Source organism: Sorex araneus, chromosome X, assembly GCF_027595985.1.
Source record: "Sorex araneus isolate mSorAra2 chromosome X, mSorAra2.pri, whole genome shotgun sequence".
Classification (NCBI taxonomy): Eukaryota; Metazoa; Chordata; class Mammalia; order Eulipotyphla; family Soricidae; genus Sorex; species Sorex araneus.
The window spans coordinates 171,603,486-171,630,694 of NC_073313.1; the positions used below are offsets into that span (position 1 = coordinate 171,603,486).

The 27,209-nt window shown below is 42.3% G+C and overlaps 1 protein-coding gene and 1 pseudogene across 1 annotated transcript; one reads left to right on the forward strand and one right to left on the reverse strand.

Moving 5' to 3' along the window:
• Nucleotides 1-6,704: 6,704 nt before the first annotated feature.
• LOC129400648 (small nucleolar RNA SNORA68) lies at nt 6,705-6,852 on the reverse strand (annotated as a pseudogene).
• Nucleotides 6,853-16,298: 9,446 nt separating this feature from the next.
• LOC101547353 (60S ribosomal protein L21-like) lies at nt 16,299-16,781 on the forward strand. The gene has a single exon (XM_055122859.1). The coding sequence runs from the start codon at nt 16,299-16,301 to the stop codon at nt 16,779-16,781; it is 483 nt and encodes a 160-aa protein (XP_054978834.1).
• The last annotated feature ends 10,428 nt before the right edge of the window (nt 16,782-27,209 follow it).

Sequence of the window (27,209 nt, forward strand, 5' to 3'; positions counted from 1 at the left end):
CTTCATTGCATGCGTTTATTTGTTCATTATATGTCTCTGACTGAAATACAACTTACTGAGTACAGGAACTTTGTTCTCGTTACCCAGAACAATGTCAGGAACATATTTAGAAAATATTGCATGCAGCTGACTCGGGTTCGATTCCTCTGTCCCTCTCGCTGAGCCCAGCAAGCTTCCCAGAGTATTCCGCCTGCACAGCAGAGCCTAGCAAGCTACCTATGGTGTATTCGATATGCCAAAAACAGTAACAATAAGTGTTACAATGGAGACGTTACTGGTGCCCACTCAAGAAAATCGAGGAACAACGGGACGACAGTGCTATTTCTCCAACAGGAGAATCAATGAAGTTTCACTTATCCATTCATCAATTGTTTCTCTGACATCTGTCCAAGAATCCATAGTATAAGAAAGCCATTCATGTTACTGATTTTGCTTTGTCTTATTTAAAAAATCTGAATATAATTTATAGACACATGTATAGGTGATTGCACGGGCAGAGCCTGCCAAGCTATCCATGGCATATTCGATATGCCAAAAACAGTAACGATAGGTCTCATTCCCCTGACCCTAAAAGAGCCTTCAATCGTTGGGAAAGACGAGTAAGGAGAGGCTGCTAAGATCTCAGGGCTGGGAGGAATGGAGACGTTACTGCACGCTCGAGTAAATCGAGTAAATCGATGAACAACAGGATGAGAGTGATACAGTGATACAGTTGATTATATTATGTGAAATAGCATTTAGAAAAAGACTCTTAATGTGATCATAGGCCCAGGATACTGGTGATTGGAGAAGGTTCTTCCCCGTTGATGATTATGTCAATGGGACAATCAGCCAAAGGAAGAAGGACTGGGAATAAGCATTACTGGGAACCCATTTAATATTTTGTGCTGACTTCCTCTTTTAATAACCTCCTCTTATCTACCCTGCCAACCCAAACTAAATTACCCCCTTTGTATAGTACGGTATATACCTAATGCTCAGGGTAACTTCATGGTCTGCCTCCTGCCATCCGAGTATAGTTCCATTTACTATCTGATCTTACTGAGGCATTTCCAGCTATTTTTTTCATGTTTGCCCACACATATTTTCTAAAAAGCAAGCTGCGCAATTTAGACCATCCCTGGAGATTATTGACCAGGTCGGGTTCGCATTTATGAGCACATAACTGAAACTGACATGACCTTTTACCCAAATTAATAGCTCTTGGAACAATTTGCCTTCACAGCATTTTAGAAACAGTTTCATAATACATCTGAGAAACAGACAGTTTTTAATTAGTGTCACTAATAGCTAAATATTCAGAGGTGAACTAATTTGGTGTCTGAACCAGTAAAAAAAAACAAGGAACAGAAGGTGAATTTATAATTTGTGCAGGTTCAAGGTGGTAGGCATTTCCACCTGTCTTCAGGGCGATGTTAAGGACCTGTTCATTTGTCTGAGATGAGTCTTCTGTTAACACTGACCAGGAATTATGGCTGCAAATTCAGTAATGCACACACAATATCATACTGAAACACCCGGTGCTTCCTTCCTCTCTCCCTCTCTAGTTAGTTTCTCCCTTTATTTAATTTTAGTTGCTCTAATTTACAAGCAAAGCAGCTGCCAGTGTGGGGAAGAGGTGCGCCATTCAGATTCATAGTTTATGGTTTGCTAAATGTAAGCTTGCCTAATCCTTTCATATCATTGGATTACTTTCTCTGAGCAAATTTTCCCAGCTTTCATCATGAGAACGGGCTCCCTGCCAAGAAACCACTCATCCCAGTCCAGGTCCACCTGGCCTCTCCCGATTGTCAACTCCTCCATCTTCTGCCATTAAAAAGGCTTCAGACTGAATATTTGCACAACCATTTCTGAAAACCAAACACACTATCTTTGTTTCATCAGATCACTAATCTGTAGGCAGGGATTCTGGTATGAATTATTATAAGGAAGCAGTGTTGGGGAGAGAGACAGAGAGACAGAGAATGTAATCACTGGGTCAGTTTTCTCTTTATATCATCTAATTAGATTTCAAATAAAAGAAATTTATGAAACTTTAAATAATAAACAAGAGGGATTTATAGAAAACCATACACCTATAATACTAGTGCTGCTCTACAGATGGCTGCATTTGGCAGGTTAAGAAAGCCATTCTGAAATTCCTAAATGTTCCATAAACTGTACATCAATTAAAGTTTTAGTAGGTTTTTCAAAAACATTCATGGTTATTTGCTGCCTAATTCCCTCCGTAGGTCTAAAGGGGAACTTCTTGAATTTCAAAGGGAAAAGCTTCTTTGTAACTATAAAGCAGAACAAGAGTCTGATTCACTCTCTCTCTCTCTCTCTCTCTTTCTCTCTCTCTCTCTCTCTCTCTCTCTCTCTCTCTCTCTCTCTCTCTCTCTCTCTCTCTCTCTCTCTCTCTCTCTCTCTCTCTCTCTCTCTCTCTCTCTCTCTCTCTCTCCTGTCAATCTGGTCTGAAATTCTGAGTGTATGTAAACTCTCATGGAGCCCTACACACAATAGTACCTTGCCAATCAATCTCTGATTTTGATCTATTTTCAGCTAAGCCTTAACAGGCAATTGGAGAAAATGGAATCCAAGAGATTCCTTTATTCATTTCATTTCATTTTCTATTTTTCTATTTCATTTCATTTCTATTTTCAGCTATTGCTAAGCAGGCAATTGGAGAAAAAGGAATCCAAGAGACCTCTTCTTGATTTTGGTACCCCAACTCATGAGATTTTAAATCTGAGGAATGCATAGCTTGCACAGGAAAATACCCAGACATTCACCTTGAATACTAAATCCCACTGAATTGTTATGAAAACAAAAGGGTCTTCTGCATGTTTTCCTCTGTCTACAGGAGTCTGAAAGAATAAAGCATTCAAGGTGTTGGGCAGACCCTGGAGAACAATATAAATGGGTTTTTATTATGTTGCATTTTTAATTTACTTGAGTGAAAAGTGGCAAAAGAAAAATCACATGTTCTGTGACCCAGAGCTTATTTTTCTGTTCTTTGACCTTTCCACTGTTTTTCAGTGCTGCCAGAGCCAAAGGAGGAGGTAGAACACCTTTGCCAGGCTTGGTAATGACATTTCGCAAAGTGTTGGCCTTGCATTCTTCCCACTCCTTCTGTCTTTCAGATGATGAAACAGAAAGACCTTGGAATCTACTCTCAAAAGGTAGCACTTCTGGTTTAAATAGAATAATCCATATGAGCCACTTTGAGAAGAGGTAAGAAATGCCTAAGGCCTAAATAGACACATCTCCAAGACTATCAGTGGCCCACAGAGATGTGTGAACATGCTCAATGACAGTCATTAGAGGGAAATGCAAATCAAACCACAATGAGATATCAACTCACACTAGTAAGAATGCCTGTGCCACAAAGATTGGTAAGAAGTGTTTCACAGATGTAGAGGGGAAAAGAACTTTGGTACACTGTTGGTGAGAATATGAACTGGGAGGGAGGAAGGGAGGGAGGGAGAGAGGAAGGAAGGAAGGAAGGAAGGAAGGAAGGAAGGAAGGAAGGAAGGAAGGAAGGAAGGAAGGAAGGAAGGAAGGAAGGAAGGAAGGAAGGAAGGAAGGAAGAAAGGAAGGAGGGAGGGAGGGAGGGAGGGAGGGAGGGAGGGAGGGAGGGAGGGAGGAAGGAAGGAAGGAAGGAAGGAAGGAAGGAAGGAAGGAGGGAGGGAGGGAGACAGGGAGGGAGGGAGGGAGGGAGGAAGGGAGGGAAGAACGAAATGGAGATAGACATATCATATAACACAGTAACATCACTCCTAGACATATATATCAAAAGATATAGAAAACTAATTCAAAAAGATATTGGACATGTTTTTAGTAGAGCATTAATCATATTAGCCAAAACTTGGACTCAACTTAAATGTCCAATAGCAACTAACTAGATAAAGAAATGGTGATATGTATATTCAGTGGAATACTTCTTTGCTAATTTGAAAAAAAAAGGATAAAACCATGCTTTGGGGGACAAAATATGTGAATCTTGAGATTGTCACGTGAAATAAAACAAGCAAGGAAGTATGCCATACCAGATATGAAAAAGAAGTGACAATAACCAAGCAAACTGGTGAAAAAAACATTAAAACTGGTTTTACACATATGATAATTATGGTTATTATTAGATGAGAATCTAGAGTCAAGGTCCCAATGAAAAACCAGCAGGACCGTCCTATTGTACAAGAAGGGAGACATCCACAATATTGGCAACTATTGCCCGACCTGCCTGTTGTCCGTCGTCTACAAGTTATTCACTCAAGTCATCCTGAATAAGATTGGCAGAACACTAAACAAAGGACAACCATGTGAGCAAGCCGAGTTCTGAAAAGGATTCAGCATGATCGACCATACCCAAACAGTGACCAAGCTCATTGAGGTTCTGAGAGTTTAAGATGCTGCTCTGTCTAACGTTCATCGATTTAAAGAAGGCCTTGGATTCTGTTGAGACTGAAGCGGTCATAGAGGCCCTAGCCAAACCAGGCGTTCAAACTCAGTACATCAGGATCCTCCATGTGCTGTATTGTGGATTCATCACCAGGATCTCACCATTCGACAAGGAAGTGATCATTGACATAAAGAGACGGGTTCGGCAGGGCGACACCATTTCACCGAAACTCTTCAGTGCCACACTCGAGAACATCATGCGACGACTGGAATGCAAAGGAATGGGAGTGAAGATAGACGGTCGGCAACTACACCACCTCCACTTCGCTGATGACATCATTCTAATAACACCAACTATCAGCCAAGCGGCATGAACGATGGCCGACTTCGACCGTGATTGAGGAAAGGTCGAACTGCAGCTGAATCTCACAAAGACAATGTTCATGAGAAACGGACTAGTTCCTGATGTTCCATTTGCCCTCAACGGAACGAACATCTCCGAATGCAGCATCTATGTGTACCTACGTCGAGAATTCAACATGAGGAACGACTTGGTGACAGAACTGCGCAGGCAGAAGAGAGCAGTGTGGAACACCTTCAAGAGTGTCAAAGAAGTGGTTAAGAGGATGAAGAACCTCTGGTTCCAGACACATCTTTTTGACTCCACCATTCTTCCTGCACTAACATATGTCTCAGAGACCTGGACCCTACAAAAACAGGATGAGAACGCTATTCGGGTATCCCAAAGAGGAATTGAAAGAGCTCTGCTTGGAGTATCACATTTCACTCAAGTGAGGGAAGGAATCTGGAGTTCTGTTGATAATCAACAATCAAGAATCAGGGACAGACAGAGAAGGGAACACCAACCAAAATGCAGTGGAAGATCCACTCAGGATAGGAGAGGTGGGTTGAAAGCAGACTATAGATTGAACATGATAGCTACCCAGTATCTCCATTCAAACCATAACACCCAAAAGGAGAGAGAGAACATTAAGGAATTCCCTGTCATGGGGGGGGCGGGGAGGGGCGGGCATTACAGTGCGGGGAGGGAGGGACCCTGGGGCCATCAATGGAGGAGAATGGGCACTGATTGAGGGATGGGTACTGGAGTATTGTATGACTAACACAGGCACAAAACTCTGTAACTGCACCCTCACAGTGACTCATTAATAAAAAGAAATAAAAATTTAAAAAATAAATAAATAAAAATCAACTACACAGAGAAAAACAAAACAAAAAAAGAATGATAATATGCTAAGAAAATTAAGAGGTGGTACTAAGATTGTTTTTCTATTTTACATTCTAAGTAAACTAAATAAAACATACTAAATAAAGTATCTTTGAATAAAAAAAAAGTATCAGGAACACTGTCTCATTTGCCAAGGCATCGAAAATCAGATGGGCCAGACACATAATGCGATTCAGAAACGACTGCTGGACTAGAGCTGTTACTGGCTTTCCATGGGATGTCAAGAGACCGAGTGGCCGCCCACCTACGAGATGGTCAGACTTCTTAGTCAAGAACCTGAATGAATGGTTTGAGACTCTTCATGTTCCTGGAGCGAGCAGATGCCATTGGGCTACACTAGCACGCGATGAATGGAGACATTACTGGCACCTGCTCGAAAAAATCGATGGACAATGGGATAACAAGTTATACAAGTGATTAGATGAGAAGGTGAAAAGGTGGGAAGGTGGTATAAATTGCTGAAGGGGGTTGGAGTGGTGGAATGGCATTGAAACTGTGGTAGGGGGTATATAGTGAATCTGATACACATATACAGTTCTGAGGCTAAACCCCTAAAATTTCAAAACATTGTAAACCAATGAAAAATCAATTTTTTAAATGCCTTGCTTTATGACATCTTAATTCTAAATATAAATTCTTTTTAAAAAATCTATCATAATCTTGTGAATATTTTTATGTTACATCTAACAAATGGCATATGCTGATAAGAACCTCAACTGGAACTCAACCTCCATTCCTAGAAGTCTGTTTGGTGTGATACATGTTCATGCTTCCAAGTTTCACTTTATATTTCTGTGTTCATCAAACTCTCAGATTCAATGCTGAAAGTCAAAGTGAAACCCCCCAAGAAGAAAACCACACTGAATTTTCACCTGCTTTAATGTCATTTTTCTTTTTAAGAAATTGACATTAAATCAGTCCAGTTCACTCCACACTCACCTTTTAGGATATATAAACCACCTCCATTGAATGTCAAGCAAATTTGATTTGTCTCTAAAATTCTTACCAACAGAGGGTTGTAAATTAAATACAAACCCTCCACATTGATTTCTTCCCTCCACCACACCAGCAGCAGCAATGTAGAACCTCTAAATTCACTCTAAGAGGCACAACCCAGCCCCTCAAATGTGATAAGATCTGTTTGCTGTCAGCACCTCTGTTTGCAGTTTCTAAATGTTTTCAGTGACCCCTGCCTAAAAATCTCCATTCAGTTTAAATGGTTGGCAGAAGAAAAAGAAGGCACTTCTATATTATATTCCTGTTATAGAAACTTCATGACATCTCAAGATGTCAAGTGTCATTACCAAACTTTTCTATCACTCTGCACACTATAATACTGCAAAGAAACAGGGGTGGGAGGGGGAGAAACCATGTGATGAATGAGGCTCAATGGGCAGGAGAAAAAGAAAACTGGTAGGGTTAAAAAAAAAATAATCCCAAAGGTGGCTTTCCCTTATCATTCATTTCTGGAACATGCAGAATTTCCACCTTACTTGCATCGTCTGATTTGAACAGTGCAAATCACTGTAGGGCTAACTTTAAGTGGTTCTGTTTGCCCCAGGCACACTCATCACAACAGTACAGCCTCTCTGGGTGCTTCTCTGCCACCTGCAATGATAAGACAGGTGTCACTCAACTTACCTGTGAGGCTGCAAAGGAGCTGAAGAATTGAAGAACTAAGAAGATAGCCAAGATGCTGCTGCTGGGGATGTACAGAACGAACAGCAGAAGAGACATGCAGCATTAGTCACGTCTCCATACTCACAGAATGAAGAAATTGACCCCATCTCAGAGCTGGTCAGGTGAGCAGAGTCTGGGGGAGGAGGAGCAGTGATAAAGGAGGAGTGCTTGGAGAGTAACACCTCTTGGCACCGGCAGAGAAGGGGAGAAGAGGGACTCTCAGGAATGTGAGGAACAATTATGCTGCTTGTAGGAAAGCAACCAATCCAATCCTTGGACTCAAAATCTGACTATCAAGAATACCCCACCCTTTTGTGGAAATGGAAACACTAGGAGGCTTCATTCCCTCTTATTTTGGAATAAAATGAAACCCTTGACTTTCTTTTTCTTTTCTTTTTTGTTTTCATTGATCCAATTCAAAAGGATCCATGTTGGGGAGCAGATGAAAAGCTGTAAGACTAACATCCAAGGACTGTAGAAACAAGGGGCAAGGACAAATGATCCTCAGTTGAAAGTTTGCCTCAAGAGGTTGGGAAGAGGCAATTGGGATAGAGAAGGGACCACTATGACAATGACGGTTGGAAGGGATCGCTCTGGATGGGAGATGGAAAGTGGGCAAAGGACCAAACATGATGGCCTCTGAATATCTGTTTTCCAAATCATAATGCAGATTTGCAGAGAGAGAGAAAGAGAGAGAGAGAGAGGGGGGGGAAGTGTCTGTTAGAGGCAGGCTGGGGGGCAGGGATGGCAGGAGGGATACAGGGAATATTGGTGGTGGTAAATGCACACTGGTAGAGGGATGGGTGTTGGAACATTGTATGACTGAAACATGATCATGAAAGCTTTGTAACTGTATCTCATGGTGATATAAAAAGAAAATAATAAATTAAAAGAAAATAAATAAGATTCTCTTAACCCACAAAAATGAATGACAGGTGACTCATCTGCCATCCCAAAGTGTGGCAAGTTCCTATGAGCTGTGACTTCCATCTTTCTCCCCTTAGGAAATAATCCAATGCCTGGCATTTGATAGTTATTCAATCAAAGTACTCAATTTGATGACCAAGAAGCTGAATGGTCATGGCTAAATACTGCTTGATACCTTTAATCTGCTGATCTCAGGAGGCTATCAAGGAATTTGTCCCCAGGCTCAACTAAGTCATATCAATCAGGGAAGGCCCTGGGAGCCACACTCAAGGTCAATTTGCCTTCTCTGCAATGTAAGTGGCTAATTCTCTTTTGGAAAATACAAGAATGACCCATCTTCCCGCCTTTTTGTTTTGTTTTGCTTTTTTTTTTTTTTTTTTGCCTAACAGCTTTTTTTTTTTGCCTCAAAACATAGTATGTGTTTCCAAGCTGCAAAGAAACCGTTGAAAATTAAACCACAGAACAGCATTTTAATGAGAACATGATTACCTAACACCCTACTGTGGTTTCAGATGGCATCATGCCAACCTGCCAAAATGCTACCAGAAACTCAGAGCTTAAAAAAAGAAGAAGGAAAAGAGAGGGGTGTGGGGAGTAATTAGCATCCCCTAAGAAGGTAGGTTTCTTGGATGGCCTCCAAAAAGATCTCTCTAGAAAGACGTAGGTTATTGGTATCTGCAGTTGAACCAAACTTTCTTCCTGTTTTGAAAAGTTCAAGAGAGAGAAAGGGGGCGGACCCCCTTGATTTAGTACATAATGTCCTGAACGAGTGTTTTTAGCACCAAAGCTTTGCTGTGAGCTGAGTGTACCTAGCCTGGTCTCTCATCTACTTACCTTCTGCGCACTCACTTGCTATTTCTGTAGCCTAGGTTACAAGACCGCAGGTGTTGAGGCATTAAAGTGAAAGCTCCTCCAGCCCCTCAGTGCAAAGCCAGAGAGAACCCACCCCTCCCTGGTTGGCGCTTACACCTCAAGCCCCTCTCGGCGTACAGAGGATGGTGGTTCCAGCCTGACCCTGAGCTCGATTCTCAGGGACCGCCTCCCTCTGCTGTCCAACTGTCCCAGCACTTGAACACCGGGGGCTGCAGTTTCATTTCCACTTTGATTTCCTGACCTGACCCCTGAAATACCCCCCACAGTTGTTTTACCAGCTGTTCAACAACAATCAGATGGTTCTTTGAGGCCACAGAGAAAGGTGGTTCCCAGTGCATGAAGATGATTGTTTGGAATCCCTTCATCTGCAGAGGAAGAAATGGAGGTCTGGAGAAGTTTAGAGATCCAGCCAAAGTCGTACAATTTCTCAGCATCTTGGCTTCCAGGTTGTGGGTATTGTTCTAGCCATATCACACCATTGGTATTGGTCTAGCCATACTCACCTCATTTACATGTTTCAGGAAAAAGGTGATTTTTTTTTTCTATTTTTCTTTAGGCACCAGGATTTTCAATGCCATTAATAATAAAGTTTCAGGCATACACTGTTTCAACACCACACACATCGCTGGAATATCAGCGACCCTCTTTCCCGGTCCCCTCTCACCCCTTCACTTAGCAAATTTAGTTCTATTGCTTATCTCTCAGGGTGTGCTACTGTTGTCCATTTGTTATTCCATTAATATTTTCTCATACATTACACTTTGGAGAAATCATATGACCCTCTCCTTTGGACTTCACTTAGCATGACACCTTCCCACCTTCCCACTTAGCAATGAATTTCATGATTTCGTCTTTTCTTCAGTAATAGAATCATTTCAGTGATTCCTTGAAGGCAATGTGCTGGGCACAAACCAGACAGAATATTGGCTATTTTATTTCTTGCAAAGCATTCAGCACAGTGCTAATTCCTTCAAAAGATAAGCAGCAACAGATAAGCACAAGGCAGAGAAACAATACCAGCTTACACAAAGCAGGGTGCAAGGAGATGCCTCATAATGTTCAATGAAAAGCAAAATACTCTTTGCTCCAGTTCACCTGGTTAATTTACTGGTTTTATCTCTGTTCTGAGATCACTTCTTAGGAAGCTTTCCTGGATCTGGCTCACGTTGAACAGTAAGCTGTTGTGCACATGTGGGCCCCCAGAGCTCTCAGAGGACACGTTCCTGGCTGGCTCAATGCACTAGATTTTGGCATATGTGCCTGGAACATAGTCTGTGCTCCTTGGACATTTGGAGAAAGAAAGGACTGAAGGTCCATCTGAAAGCTTTTAGTCAGCAAGTGGGATTTGTGATGGACCCCAAGATGCGAATGAAGTGGAAGGTGGTCCAAAATGGGTGCAAACCTCTCCCCATTAAAAAGTCACCATCTTCTGTGTGGGCAGAGGTCGAGGAAGTGAAACTGTGGGTGGAAGTCAGCTCCTTTTCAGCAATATAATCCCCAAAGTACTGTTGGATAAGGTACCAGAAGACAGACTCCTTGGAAGTCAGCGATGCTGAGGTGGTGAGGCCAACCAAGCAGAAAGAGGTATTACCCTTCGAAAAAAGGAAGAGAGTTAGAGAACAAAAATCAAAGGCGTGAGCACTTTCTCGGGCATGCAGCAAATCCCTCAGCTCAGTTTTAGATTCTGATTTTGCAAAGCAGTTTCCTCCTCCTAAAACACAAACTCTGAGGCTTCCCTTGGGTCACTGGGTATTTTTCAACACCTGAAAAGACAGGCTGAATTTCACCTTGGAAGAATGTAAAACAGTCAGGTGCAGGGAAGGGAGAAAAAATTAAATTTGCTCTCTCAATCTCAGATTTCTTTGAAACACAGTGATAAAGGGAATTCTGACAGGACAAACTCATTTCTGCCAGTGAGCTGGGATGAACATTTAATGTGGTGACTCAGTGACCCAGAAAACCATTTTTCTTTAGGGAACTGTCCCTTCTGATTCTTCTTATCTAGATGCCTTTAGCAAGCAAATGAGTATCATCTTTCACTTGGGGGCACCTGGTAGGCATTTAAAGAAAGGAGTTCTGAGAAGAACTATAATTATCAACAGCAAGAGAGGGCTCAGTTTCTGCTATCTTACAGCTCACTCTCAGCCTTATCAAAATTAAGCAACAAAACAATTTGTCTGGGAAGGTGTGTAGGGAGGGGGGTTCCACAAGAACAAAGAGTCTAAAGGAACAATGGGATTTTGTCAATATCAACCCAGCCCTCCTCCCCCATATCCAAGGAAGGTAGTTTGTAGGCAGCCAGAGGCTGCATCCAACACAGCAGACATTTCATGTCAACTCACACACACCATTCTAGCAAGATGTTAACTTGGAGGAAATTCCAGGAAAATGAGAGGTTGCAAGAGAGAAGAGGTGTGTTCCTACAGGCGTCCAGGGCCTGAGCTCTTGCTAGCGGTATGGCCTTCTACTCCAAGAGTACAGTGGATAGAAAAGTATGCCTCTCCTCTAAATTAGAACCTGGGGAGGAGGGGCCAGAGAAGTAGTATAAAGATTAAGGCTTATCATGCATGCAGTGGATCCTTAGCAATAAATATGAACCCCCAACCACCTCCAGGAGTTACCTCTGAGCACAGAGCCAGGAGTTATCCCTGAGCATCACAAGGTGTGATCCAATACAGCCCCCCCACCGCAAAAAAGGTTAAACCTTGTGTATGTTGATGATAGTTCTGCTCCCTCAACCCCCACCACAAGAAGATCACTTGGAGGTTATAGGTTAGAGAACTTAGCAGTCTTGTGGGCAGAGATGCCATTGTGCATAGAGCAGTCAGACTCCATTGAGCTGTGGACATTTTACGTTGGCCCCACATGGCAAGGGTTGGGGGGTGGGGGAGGGGAAGCCAGGGTCTGGGTCTGTGTGTGTGGAGGGGGGTGAACCAACTTCCTAGAAACATCACAAACAACCCACATCTCAGTGACTTCTAGGATCCATTTGACCAAAAGTCACTCCTAATGAGAAGTCACTGCTTAGCGGGCCAGTGGGAGATTTGGGGAGTGGGCAGTGGCCTTGGAAGCAGCGCTTTGTCTGCCATAGATTAAAACAGATATCAAGAATGGTGACTCAGAGCTGGGGAGAGAGCTTAAAGGGCAGCATCCCCAACCCAGGACCCTCAGAGAGCCGGTGCGTCACAGATTTTGACAGTAGTAGCTAAACTCAGGTCGAGAAGGAGGGAGTGCTTTGCATTGCCTTTACTGTGGTGAGGGAATAAAAGACCTAACACATTCCCTAATTAGCCAGAGAGATAGTAGAGAAGGTCAGGCACTTGTCTTGCACCCTGCCAATTTGGGTTCAATCTCTGGAACCACAAAACATCTGCAGAGCCCCAACAGGAGTGATCCCTGAGCACAGAACCTGAGTAAGCCCAGGTGTGGCCCCAAACAAAAATCAACTAAACTTCCAGAGCCCTTGAGCCCCAGAGCCCAAGCTCATCAGTCAGCTCACAGGCTCACCCTTTCGCCAAAGGCAGGGTGCATGGAAGACCAGTCGAGGGTCCTCAGACAGCTTCCTAAACAGCTTTTCCCCACACTCCTTTTCAACAGCACAAACCTCCCACCGTTGGGGTGGTGCCCATTTTACATTTGCCAATCTTCATTGTGACTTCAAGGTCACAACTGTTTGTCCCTCCTCAAAAGCTTGTCACACCCTGTGTTCCCTGGTTTCATTTGTACATTGGGGTTCCAACTGTCACTCCCCAGCCAGCACATTGGTTTCACTTCCCTGGCCCTAATTCATTCGTGGTGTGTTTTTTGATTTTTTTTTTAAATAGAAATCTATCTACCAGGGTGGGGGTGGGAAGAAAGGGGACATAAATATAAAATGCACAGGAACCCCTCACGCCTCAGCGAGCACCTCACAAACAAAGAGCACTGCAAGGAAGTATTTTTGTCTTTTCACAGCAGTCTTCTGTCTCAACTTAGACTGACATCAGAAACACCCAGAGCATTTTTTGAAAACCATATACCAAAGGCCCCTCCCAAGCCCTACCAAGTCGGAGAGGACAAAGTTGAGTCCCACAAATCCGAATTCCATTGAGCAGTTAATCTATGGTTGTACCACATCCCTGCATTTCACTTCTAGAAGGTTCCGTAATGGATCCTTGACCAGGATCCCATACAGGATGGGAGGTGCATTTACAGCACCCAGAAGGACCCTCCCAAACAATAGCCATCTTATTTAGTTAGTTTCAGGTTGGCAGTTCTCTGCTGTAAGAGAAGTAACAAGGAGTATATAGAAAAATATTCCTTCCATCCAATTTTTCATCAGTCATCTCCCTGACTGTGTCTCTGGTTTTGGATACCAGACAACACCTATGTTCCCCTGAGACTGCCTTTCCTCTGCCAACTGAGAAGGTCACTTTTGACAACACAAAGTTTCCTGAATAATCATATGAAAGCTAACCATGCTGTTAGTGTTTACTGATGAAGAACATTCTTAAATACATATACAAAAACAAATACACATAACCCCAAACCAATAAAACCACTATTTTTTTATAAAATAAAATACACTTTCCATAAACTTGGTGTTTTATTAATCACAACATCATCACACACACTTGAAAATCTCTCTGAAGTCAGATTTGGAACTGGTGAGTACTTGGCCCCTTTACAATAGCTTCCCTGGGGATGGAAACTTGCCCAAAGACTGGAAATCAGCATATACCACCCTGTCAAGGTCAACATGCACCCACTGTCCACCTGCACTCAGGGCCAGCACCAATGTCGGGTGACCCATGCATCCATCCTCGCCTGGGCCCTTAACATGGCCCAGAGAATCCAACTGTGGAAAAAAGATTGGTTGAAAGGAGTCACATGTGAGTACCAAAGTGCAGAACAGTGATCTGAGGCCAAAAGGGAAAAGAAAAATGGGTCTGAAAACAGTCTCTATGGCTTATGTATAACAGGCCTGAGCTGCATGTTAAAGGTGGACCGGGAGACTTAGCAAAGTGACAGTATGGAAATTAACTGCATCTTTTTTTTTTCTAAAAAGTTACTGTGGTAGTTTACAAATAAACACAGCTATTGAGCAGGACATGGCAAACAAACAACTGTGCAGGTTGTTTGCAATGTTCTGCTAAATAACCTGCTTTATAAGTTGCATTTGTGACTTTGCAGTTAAGTCACCCTCAGATGAGGCTAATTTCAGAGTATCTATGATAGGCAATTCCAACAATGAGCCAGACCAGGGATGAGTGGTGGGGTAACCCTCACTTCTCTGTGAGTCTCAGCTTGCCCTCCATCACTTCTGCAAAGCTCTCCCTGGGTTCTCTGATTTGAAGCCACTTCTTCCTTGGAACTCCCAGGCCTGTCCCTCCTTATTACCAGGCTGCAGGGCTGAGGAAGGAGCATGTCATCAGTAACTTGTTTTTAACCTAATTCATCTGTGATTGTAGACATAACAGGTGGGATTCAAACTATTAGAATGCAATGGGTGTCAATATGATCTTTTTTTTTTCAATATCTTAGAAGGGCTTTTTTTTATTTCTGTCTTTTCTCCTTTTTGCACTTAATACACTACACAGGTGTTCAATTCTTATATAAGAATTTGCTCTGATTTGACAGGGTCTTGTCAACCTAGGAACAGGTCTTAGAAGTACAGAAGGAGGATCTTGAAATCTGCAAGCTTTGGATTGTTTGTTTTCTTTTTTTTTTTTAATCTGCCAAATTTTGTCACCTCTGATCCTCTGATGATTATCTTTTAAAGATGTACAAGTAACAGATATACCCAATGATGTCAATAACAGGATATACCCAATGACTTGTGTCATATAAATGTATGCAAGATGCATCCAGCACCCAAATTTAGAAAAATTATACTTTTATAAACATAGTATATCTATATTTACATATAATATAGTTATGCATTTAAATATTTATAAATATGCATTTTTTATTTTGAGGATACACCCAGGAATGTTCAGGGGTTACTCCAAGGAGATTTGAAGCTCAGAGCTCACTCCCAGTTGTGCCAGGGATCAAATCTGGACCTCCTTCAGGTAAGGCATGTGCTCCGTCCTTTGAGCTATCTCACAGACCCCAATAAATATATTTTATACATAAATGTTTTAAGTTGCTGGTGGTGATGGGGGGGGTCCAAGGTCACTTAAGGCAATGATTAGGAGGCCATGTAGTTCCAGGGTCCAATACATGCAAGGCATGTGCTCTACTACTTGAGCCACATCCTTGGCTCCTATAATTTTGAATATAAATAAAAGCAAAGATCTTCAGATTTCTCCAATGGCTTCCTCTCCCCTCCCCAATAATCTCTCTCCCTAAACCCTGATACCCTAGCTGAATTCTAGTTACCCACCTTTTCCTTCTCCCTCAACCCCACATCAATGAGCTACGACATGCTAGTTCCCAACTCATCAGCTTTCTTTCAATTTCCGCCACTAACCAGCCAACCCAGACCTACCATCTCCCACCTGAGTCTTTCAAAGAGATTTCTACCTGTCCACTCCTCTTCAACCCCCATCTTCCAACACTTTATTTCTTTGAGAATGAACAAATGCTTTATGCTTCCTCATGAATTACTCTAAGCCATGACTTTCACCATGTTCTTCTCCAACTCAAAGTCTTCAGTTTACTTATATTCATAGCCTTTCTATAAACCATCTGTCTCTAACTGCAGGACACCTCTCTAGTCAGAAGTCCAGTCTATGTTTCATTCAAGCTGATTCCTGCTCCTTCTGCAATCCCATATTTAATCTTTTTCAATCTTTCTCATTTCAGTTACCATGTTCTCTTTCATGCCCAATTTTGGCAAAATCAAAATGCTGCTGCCTTCTGAATTTATGTGTCCTACATGAAGACCTCCTCCTAATGGACCTTGTTTCCTCTGTCCTTGCTTAATCTGCCCATCCTGCTCTGGTTATGTTACAAGCCTCTCTCATATAAAACTTTATCACGTTTGTATTGTAATTAATTTTTCTCACAATATTGTGGGACAACAGAAGGTGGAAGGAAAATTTTGACTTTACATTTTTTCCTTCTTTTCTTTTTTCCAACTTCAGATTCTATGCTGGCCTCCATTTTCAGACCATACTTCTACAAAATTCATTCAAAACAGCAACTCTCCTTTTGCATTTAAAAATTTTTTTCGGGAACCGCCAGCGCCCAGTAAATCACCAAAATGACCAACACAAAGGTAGAGCGGAGGGGGACTCGCTATATGTTCTCTAGAACTTTCAGAAAACATGGAGTTGTTCCTTTGGCCACATACATGCGTATATACAAGAAAGGTGATATTGTAGACATAAAGGGAATGGGCATAGTCCAAAAAGGAATGCCCCACAAATGTTATCATGGCAAAACTGGAAGAGTCTACAATGTTACCCAGCATGCTGTTGGCATTGTCGCTAACAAACAAGTCAAGGGCAAGATTCTTGCCAAGAGAATTAATGTCCACATTGAGCTTATTAAGCACTCTAAGAGTCGAGACAGCTTCCTGAAACGGGTGAAAGAAAATGATCAAAAAAAGAAAGAAGCCAAAGAGAAAGGGACTTGGGTTCAACTAAAGCGCCAGCCTGCTCCACCCAGAGAAGCCCACTTTGTAAGGACCAATGGAAAGGAACCTGAGCTGCTGGAGCCCATCCCCTATGAATTCATGGCATGAGAAGTGTTAGTTTAAAAATAAAGAGACTCCTGGACTATAAAAAATTTTTTTCATTTAAAAAGTTTAGACACAGTAAGCTTTAGATTTTAGACACAATAATAACAATACAGTTAATGACAGAGTTTCATGCATACAGTGTTCCAACACCATACCCCCACCACAATGCCCCCCAACCTACCCCTCCATACTCCATTATGATACGCTCAGTTCTATAGACAAGTTCTCAGGTGCTGTTGCATTTGGCCACTTGTTATATCCTTTCTATGTATCCTGCATATCAGAAAAATCAATCTATATCTGTCCCGCTTCTTCTGACTTATTTCACTCAGCACGATACTCTCCAGATCCATACACAAATGGCATGATTTTGTCTTTTCTTGCAAAGGCAGCAAGTTCTGTGCATGGGACACAAAGGTGGGAGGCTGCAGCCTGGGGGTTAGAAGATCAGAGCATTCTTAGTGGTTCTCTCAGATTCAACATAAGGTTAAAGCAGAAGTTTTCAATGATAAAATAAAGCATAGAATTTGAAAAGGTATAGAATTAAAGAAATACAACAAGGGTTAAGGTGTTTGCTTTGCATGTAGACAATCCTTATTCCATTCTTGGCACTACATATAGTCTCCAAGCACCACAAGGAGTGACCCCAACATACACCACTAAACACTGAGCACTGTAAGTTGTGGTCCAAGACCCCTCCACCAAATTTGAAAAAACGTTGACTGAATTGTGTTTTTTTCCAACGTTTCAAAACAGCTGATTATTTTTCCAAATCAAAAAAGCAAACCACAGAGAGGATGTAAATTCAAGATCATCTTGGCTGGAGAACAAATGAATTGAATCTTTTGTGCATGTTCAGACTTTCAAGAATGAGGCAAGAGATTTCTTCTTGGACCCACCCACAAAAAGGATCAAAAAAATGCTTGTGTTTGAGCACAGACAGGTGGTCAAGTAGCTTCCTTGGCCTACCAGAGATACCTTCTTGCTTTCTTGGCCTTTCTGGTTCCACTTAAGCACTTCTAAACTCTTAGAAGCCTGAGAACTTTATGGCAGGGACAGGGTCTTCCCCTTTCAGTAACTGAGCTGGGGTCACAGGGCAGGCATGTGACAAAGGAGAGAAAACACAGGAACTGCTGGGATATCCAAAAATTCAGAAATACTGGAAGATACAGGCCCAGAGAGATCAGGTTGTGTGTATGTGTGTGTGTGTGTCTGTGTGTCTGTATGTTTGTGTGTCTGTGTGTAAAAAAAGGGGGGTTGGGAAAAGGGCCTTGATTGAAGGAAGTTTTTTTTGATTGATATTTTGCTAATTTATGACAAAAAATCTTATCCTATCTCATAGGGGTATGGCATGAAAGGCAGCAGGGAAATAAAACAAGCAAATAAAACACCACAGAAAAGTAACAGCCTGCCAGAAACCCTTACCCTGAGGTGAAAGTTACTTGGTAGAGAGCAAAACTCTGTGTCAGGCTTGGCCCCTTCCTCAAGCCGTCTGATTTCTATCCAAGTGGGGAGAAACTTGTGGAGAACTGGAAGGTCCTCCGGTGCATTTCAAAGGTGAAGTTATCTCTCAGCTGACTGACTGTGCAAATGGAGACATGTGCGGAAAGAATTCATCCCAGTTGTTCAGAGATGTCCTGATCATTGCTCTTGTCTGCCTTCAGACAAGCAGTAAACTCCCAACACATGAGAGGATTTCCAAACCATCAAGGGACACTACAGAGGATTCAAGACCACTCACTTCAAGTGGCTGCCCCAACTCTGTTCCCAAAAGCAAACAGAGCCAGGAGGACCCATAGACCCACTTCCAGGGATTATGTCCCAAGCACAGAAACAAAGAGTAGAAGACATGGGTCGAAGAGATAGTACAACGGGTAGGAGCTTATCTTACATGCAGCCAACCTGGATGCAATCCCCAGTGTCTTGTAAGGTCCTGCAATCCCCACCAAGTGTGATCCCTGAGCTCAGAGCCAAGAGGTGTGTTCTCCCCACTCTCCCCAAAAGAGCAGAAGACAAGGAGGAAAATAAGAAATGCATAATACCTTGATCTATTCAAATAACAGCAAAATTGTTTTGTTTTCTTCATTTAAAAAAATGGCTTCAGGGTTGGAGCTATAGTGCAGCAGGTAGGGTGTTTGCTTTGCATATGGCTGACCCTGTTCAATCCCCAGGATCCTGCGGTTCCCCAAACACCACCAGGAGTAATTCCTGAGTGCGGGGTCAGGAGGAACCTGTGAGCATTGCTGGTTGTCACCCAAAATGTCAAAAGTGTAAAAACAAAAAAGAAAAGAAAGGAACTGCTCCCACACAAAGCCATTCCCAATTTACAGAGATTCCAGGAAATGCCATATTTATCTTGGAAGGAGTTGGAAGGATGCTAGATGATAAATGCACCAATACTGAAAAGGAACCCCATAGGACCATGAGACTTCAGGTCATTTTTAATCAGTTAACTCAGTTTCCCTTCATGCAATACCAAGCCAATATAGGGTTAATCTTCCACTTCAATAGTCTTCTACTTTCCCACATTTTCTCTCCCTGGGGTGGAGAGTCCATCTGCTAGTCTCAGGAGGCCTTAAAAAGTCTAGCACTAAATCTTTTGAATCACTTAATCCCAAAATCTTCTATGTTTGGAGATAATTTCCTTTATGAAAAGAAATCCTAGCCTGGCCAGATTCCACTCTTAAACTTGCTAATGGAACAAAGAGGCCTCTCACTAGACTCATCCCTGTGGTTGTGAGGGGTGGGGGTGGGGGGTGTCTCGGGAAAGGCAGGCTTACCTTTCGTCCATTCTCAGGATGGTTTTGGCTGCCACTCTCTTTGGCTTCCTCTTATAAAGCCTTATTTAACCCAACTTAGATCAATTAGGGTCAGAGGATAGAAAACAGGGGAGGAGGATGCCTAGAGAAAAGATGAATCCAGCAGGAGGAACTCCTGTGTGGGTTCAATGATTGGATCACCCCTTTAGTTGTAGAACAAAATCCTTGAAATGGAGACCAAGAGGGTTCAAATATCCCTTCCGGGCCAAGCTGGAGAGATCACTCAATGAGCTTTGTGTAATGGAAGCTGGTTACAATCTGAAGCACTGCATGATCCCCCAGCACCATAGCAGGGAGCGACAGAGTAGCTCCTGTGTACCCCCAAGTGTGGCCCCAAACACAAAGATGCTTTCCAGCCCTGAATCTGAGACTCCCTAATTCCAGGAGATGCCCTTAAGGCACATCTGAGAATCTTGGTTTCTTTTATTTCCTCCCCCTTGAACATATCTCTCTCTTCTGCCCTGCAGTTAGAGCAAGAACATCTCACATTTTATTTAAAGCTCCATTTCCCTTTACCTCACTTGTCTGGGTAATGGTGGAGAAAGCTATTTGCTTTGGTTAATCAAAGCCCTCCACTGTCAGGAAAGACATTTCAGCGTTAAGATATGAGCCTATCCTAATAATAGGTAACGTTTATTGGGCGCTTCATAACCATGTACCCCATGCTACTCTAAGAACATCATGGTATCATATTTAATCCTCCAACAATACCAAAAGTGAAATGCTACTGTTATCTGTGTAGTACAGCTAAGAAAAGACTTGAAGACATGTTTACACAGGATATAGGCTGATAAATTGGATCTTAGTAAATATAGCAAAGAAGAAATAAATATGCTTTTAACTACTAAAGTGATATCTCTGATATTGAGTTAGGAGAGATGTGTGTATGTGTAGAGTTGGCACCCAAGCGGATTGCAGTGCTCTGTGTTCTGAACCACTCAGCTACAGGTTTGGACTGGCAATCTACTGGTCTATTGTATACCCCTCCTTTCTGCCCCTCCCCATTTAAAAAGAAGAGGGAAGAATGTGCCATTTTCTGAACAATGCTGTTCCACAATAGTTGACATAAATAGGAGCTCAGTGTCCTGTATCAAGCAAGAATACTGAAGAAAATGGGAAGTCTGCAGACAGAGAAGGGGCTAAAGACTTATAACCTCTGACAGGTTTTGTTCCTACTCTTTAGGGTCATAAACTGTAGCTGGGGGATAATTGGGAATGCTGAGGAATATCAACTCAATAAATTAAAGGTGATTAATTTCAATTAATTTCAACTCAGAGAAGTTGGCATTATGGTACAGAGATCACGCAAAAAAAGGATTCTAAAACCACATTTGGCTATTTCCACTACTGCCTTAGTCTATCCTTGAAAGTTCTATAAATACCACCCCCTCCCTATCTTTTCTAGAGCCAACATCCTCAGCCAGTGTAAACTAGAAACAAAAAGAACTTGTTGATGAGATTATATGGTGCCAGAGGTGGCTTGTGGGGGTGACTGCCAAGCTGCTGGAAATAGGGGAAGATGTGGGGAGCTCACCCATTCCCTGTTCCGTTGCACCTGGAGTTTTCAGTCACAAGTCCCACATACTGGGTTTTCTGTGGATTCACTCCTGGGTGAGGCTCGTCCAAGCTTGTGGAGAGCACCCATGAGTATGGCAATGGTTGAGTTCTGGAGGTTTTCGGCTGCCAGGACTGGCTCTATGGGATGGGGAGCAGAACTCACCTGCCCCCCTCTGGGTTGCCCTGAATGAAACAGTCTGGTGCTGGGTCTAGAGGCATGGCTATAGCATATTGTTCTGTGCTCTCTTCCAAGAGATTTATAATCTCATCAATGGCCATTATCAGAGACTCAACAATAAGTCTCTCATACTTTATTTGCACCACTAATATACCAAGAGTAGTACACCACATTTGATGGGGTTTAAAGTAAAAGGCAACCAATCTTAGGGGAAAATATATTTATACGTACACACACACGTATGTATATATAATTTTCACACTTTCCTCTAAGAAACCTTTCTTGGATCATTTTTTAGCAGATTATTCATAACAGGAGAGGGGCCTCGAGCATGGCTGTAGCTAGGTTCCAGTGGTCTTCGGCCGCCAGAAGCTCTGCTTGGGGTGGAAAGGGAAGCTGGAGCTCATCCCCTCCGAGGGGCCCCAGGGAAGACAGCCAGGCGTGCAGACAGGCCTCATGCATAAAGGTACCCGCAGAGGAACCCAGGTGTGTGTAATCCCATCAATGGCCAACATCCAGAGACTTAAAAGCAAACTCCCAGAAGCTTGTAGCCTACTTGTAGCCTACTTCTTGTAGCCTAAAACTGTCAAGCTTCTGAGAGTTTCCTGCCCACATGGGACAGCCTTGCAAGCTTCCCATGGTGTATTCATACACTAACTCCAGTAACACGCTAGATCTCATTCCCCTGACCCTGAAAGAGCCTCCAGTGCGACATCGTTGGGAGGGCCGAGTCGAGAGAGACTTCTAAGATCTCAGGGAAAGGACGAATGGAGAGATTACTGAGCCCGCTCGAGAAATCGATGATTAATGGGATTTCGTGATCTTGATTCATAGCAAGCAATACAAAATTATTTCAATACTGCTTTGGGGGCAGGGTTTGGGGTTCAGGATGGAAACATTCAAAATATGGTGGTGGGAAGGTGTAATGTGGTAGGACTGGTGTTCTAATATTAAATGTAATCAAATATTGTGAACAACTTTATAAACAAAAAATAAATAAAATAATTTGTATTTCTTTGTTTTTGAATCAATATTTTAAAGTTGAGCTTTCACAGTAAAAATATTAGGACTTGGACCAATGAGAAGAGCACATGCTGGACATGTACAAGGCCTACATGTACATCCCCGGCATTGCCTGGTCCGCTGCTCCCACCCTGCAGCACAGTGGGCGACCCTGGTAAAGAAGTGTCACACACCATTGCATTGATTGCCCATAGATTTGTCAGTTCCATGCCTGATTGAGCATGGCTATGGCATATTGTTCTGTGCTTATGCCATCCTCACTTTCTCTGGGTGTGGTAGCCTAGAGTGTTAAAAAAGAAAAAAATAAGGACACACACATGAATCTTGGAACCAAGCAGCTCTGCAGAGATGCCTCTGGACTTTGCAACAGTCCACTTTCACCAAGCCACTCCAGATAGGAACAGGTGCCGTCCCTCTGCCGGGTCCCCTAGAAATCCCGGCAGCCGCCATCTGCTAGAACTCAAGGAAAGGCCGAGGTATGTGGTAGCAGTGGTGGCAAACGCCAGGCGTCACGGAACAGGGGAGGAACCAGCCTTTCTCCTTCCCCCGGGCCCGATGGGACTCTGAGATGATGCCCACAAACTGCCACCAGCTACTTAATCCCCTACACAGCCATGATCCAGAGACACACACACAAATCTCAGAACTAAGCAGCTCACTGCAGAGATCTCTCCAGACCCAAATTATCATGTTAGAATTATTTTTATAATATGTTCTATCCTAACAAGCAATACAAAACAAATTGTCTTAGCATTGCCTTTTCGGCAGTTTTGAGTGGTGGCGGGACTGGTGTCGAAATACTGTATGTAACCAAAGTAGAGAGAAAGTACTGGGGAAATTTTCTGCCAACACCAGCAGGGGAAAGGTTGGAATGGGTTGGGGTGGGGGGGTGATACTTGTGATTTTGGTGGTGGAAAATGTGCACTGGTGAAGGGATGAGTGTTTGATGATTGTGTGACTGAAGCTCAAACATGAAAGCTTTGTAACTGTATCTCATGGTGAATCAATAAAAAGGGGGCAGGGAAATAAATAAATAAATTGGACTTTTATAATAAAATTTTGAAATATGGGATGAATACCCATATAGGACATTTAAGAGCAGTGGCCACATCATTTTGATAGGGCATGTATCTTCCAGTTTTTCATTGACACCCGTAGTTGTTTTTATTTTTTTTCATTTATAATATCTGATGTTGGAGAATTAGTAGAGGAGTTAAGGCATTTGTCTTGCATGCAGCTGACCTGGCTTCAAATCCTGGCACTATGTATGCTCCTCCAAGGCTCTGCCAGGAGTGATCCCTGGACACAGAGCCAGAATAAGCCCTGAACAGCACCACTGGATGTGACTCAAAAGTCAAAAACTATGTTTGTAGGGTTTTTAGTTTGCCACTGGGATTTAAAATACAGATGCATGGATTCCACCTTCTCTCTCCTCTCTCACTCTCTCTCCCCCTGCTCCCCCTGTCTTTCCACTCTTAATGTAAAACTCTTTGTCAAAGAATTTTGGCTAGATCTCAAAGCACATCTTTTTTTGTGATCAGATCAGCACATTTCTGGAAGCACCCCAGATCTGCTATGGGATGCTGGCCGAATTCTCTTTAGAAATTAAACGGTTGTAGACTCTGCCTCTTGTTACATAGCTGCCTGAGGTCACTATCAATAAATTACTAGTTTAAGGAAAACAATGACAAGCCTTTTCCATGGAGAACAGGATTTGCTCTCTCAATTATTTCCTAAAGTCATGCCCTGCTTCCCAGCTTGACACCATCATTTCTGAGGCAACAGCACTGAGTCTGTTGTCTTTCAGATCCACAGTGACACCGCACCTGTCACAGGAACCCAGTAAACTGAGAGAGCAAAGCCTCTTTCTGGCAGAGAAACTCGTCAAGTAATGATCATTGCATCGTTAATTAAGTGGCTGTTTTGTTCAAATGACTTACCAGTGTGGCTCTAAATTGAGTGTATTTGTTTTCCAATCTAGCTTTTTGTGTGCATGGAAAATTTCGTTGACTATTCTCTACTGCTAAAAAATTTTGACAAGTCACTTATAATTCCATTTCAATGAAGTCTGACCTTTTAGAAAACTTAGCAACCTAGATACACAATAAGAAAGCCAGGAAATCAGAAATACTTTTCCTAAATCACTGCAAGATGGAAGTCTTCGGCTTATTTTCCAAAATTCCTTCTCTCCAATAGGGGTGGGAAACAAAAGGTTCTGGGAAAGGAGAGATGGGAGATTATTTCTTTCACCTCCTATTTGAAAACATACTACAGTTGATAGCATTGTCCCTGAGATTTGCAACCCTCTGCTAGAACCACAAGTCTCTTGGGAAATAAGCTTCTTTAAAGAAAAATCACTTGGGAAAACATTAACTTTGTCCCTTTGAGCTCACCCAACAACCATCGAGGAAGTTTGTAATGTTTTTTCTTTCTCAGAAACAAAAGTGGCCCTTGTGGGGTTTTTTGTTTTGTTTTATTTTATCTTGTTTTAAGAGATTGGGGGGAGTGGAAGGGGTGTAGTAAAATTGGGTAAGGGGCTTCCAGATCCAGAAGGCATTTAACATGCTGCCTCCTGCTCTCAACATCTGGGAAGTTTGGGTGAGGGTTCTATCTTTAAAGTCTTGTCCCCTCTCTCCACCAGTTTCAAACTTATTTGGGGACATTGTATAGTTTCTGTCATCCACACACACATGCTCCCAATCAAACCCACCAGATGCAGAGTGAGCAACAGGAGGTGGCAGCAGGCTGGCCATGGTATCCCTGGATGCGTCCCCTCTAAACCTGGCCAACACTAGTTACTTCCTGGGCGAAAGCCAGCCTGAGAACTTGGGGACCCTGCCAAAGCTCTGACAGCCTTGAAGCCCCTCTCTGTTGCCAGAACCACACAGGAAAGTCATTAATTCATTAAAGAAAGGCTCCGTGAACAATTAGAGAGCTTGTTGTTTTTCCATCCGTGGGCTATCAGCATAGAGAATCTCTGAACATTCTCTTTAAGTGATCTGGTATATTGGGACGATGGCAATAAAGACACATATATAGAAACTGACTCTCTCACATGGAGCCACTCTAAGGAGCATGGAAATAAACAACAAAGAACCTTTCAGAGGTGGGAGATTTCAGAAGGCAATTGGCAGTGGTCAGGTTAGGGAAAGGAGACAAAGTGATGCAGGGGACCTGGACTTGGGAGTCCAAGAGAGGCCAGCTGCACATACCCAGAATGAACTCAGTCAAATTCCTCCCCCGCCTTTGTACCTCGGTTTCCTTGCTGTGGAGTGGAGAGGGTACACGTCATGTAGAAGTGGTTGGGGATGACATGAGGCTGACTGCACGTGTACAGCACCCAAAAAAGACTTGAGAATTTCTGCTTTGTTTTGAAGAACATCAGAAAAGGATTGCTTTTTTAAAAAGCAGTTTTAAGTGCTATGGTCCCATGGGGAAATAGGAAGGCATCTTTCCTTGGAAAAAGGAAAGGAAAACTATTATGAAAAAAATAATCAAGATCCGGGAGTGAAAAGTAAGGGAAGGAAGCTAGTGTTTCCTTTATAAACATTCACTTTGCTGTATATTAAAATATTTCACGTCTATGATTTTTTTTAGTGGAAGGCCAGAAAAGTGCAAGAAATAAAAGAAAATCAAAATATTTCACCCACTGAAAACATCTACATTTCCTAAAGCATATTTTGTTTATTTTTTGTTGTCTGGTTGGTGACTTGGTTGGCTGATATTTTACAGTACAGGAGATTGAAGCACATGCAAGGAAAGTGCTGGTGAAAACTTTGATAACTGAAGTTATACTATACAATGTATTGTTTCAGATCCTGCCTTTACATCTAAATATTTCATAAAATTGTCATTAAAAACTCTTTATAAACATTTACAATTTTAAGTGGAATTTTACATAAGGGGAAATAAAAATTTGAACCATTCCACTTACAATAGACATTTAGGACTGTTTAGACAGTTCAATATGTAAATAGTACTTCCTTGATTATCTTTATGGCAAAAAGATAATGCATTTCAGACAATTTTCTAGAAGTAGAGTTATTGTTCAAAGTTCACACTGAACACAAAACGCTTCCCAAAGAGGATGGAGGATGTCCCCGCATATTACCACCAACCTAAAAGGGTATTATCATTTTCAATGATAATAGTCTCAAATCCTGAGACTATTATCATTGAAAAGAGTGGTTTGGGATTAATTTTACAGTTACCTTATTAAATAGCATTTCCTTGTTCTCTGAGCTGTTTCCTTTTAGCAGATAAAGCTAGGAGGATTTAAAGGAGTCTTCAGATAAAGAAAGTCCTTTCTTTTGTCTGTAATCAACAAATATTTATTGTGGGAATCATTTTTACTACAGTTTTTATCTTTCTCCCTTTGGGGCAGGTTTGTGAGATTCCACTGTTCGGATTTTAGCCATTGGGTAGAGTTTTGGGGTAGGATGTAGCTGGCATTCTGGCTCTGCCAACCAAGCTTTATGAAAAGCAAGCTATGAGGGTTTTTTTTTTTGGTTTTTTGGTTTTTTGGTTTTGCTTTTTAGGTCACACAAGACGATGCACAGGGGTCACTCCTGGCTCTGCCCTCAGGAATTACCCCTAGCGGTGCTCAGGGGACCATATGGGATGCTGGGAATCGAACCACTGTCCGCTGTGTGCAAGGCAAATGCCCTACCTGATGTGCTATGACTCCAGCCGCCCTCTGAGTTTTTTTTAAATGAATTTTAATTGGAAATGTTCGAACTATCAGTCCTTCAATGAACAGGTATCTGTTCTACCTCGTTTATGAAAATGTGAAGATTCTGGCTAAAAACAGAACAAAGGTGCATTTTTAAAGTTTTCTTAATTCCACAAAAATCA

What these genes read in the sequence shown, in the direction of transcription:
- LOC101547353 (XM_055122859.1), top strand. Translation starts at nt 16,299, where the DNA reads ATGACCAACACAAAGGTAGAGCGGAGGGGGACTCGCTATATGTTCTCT.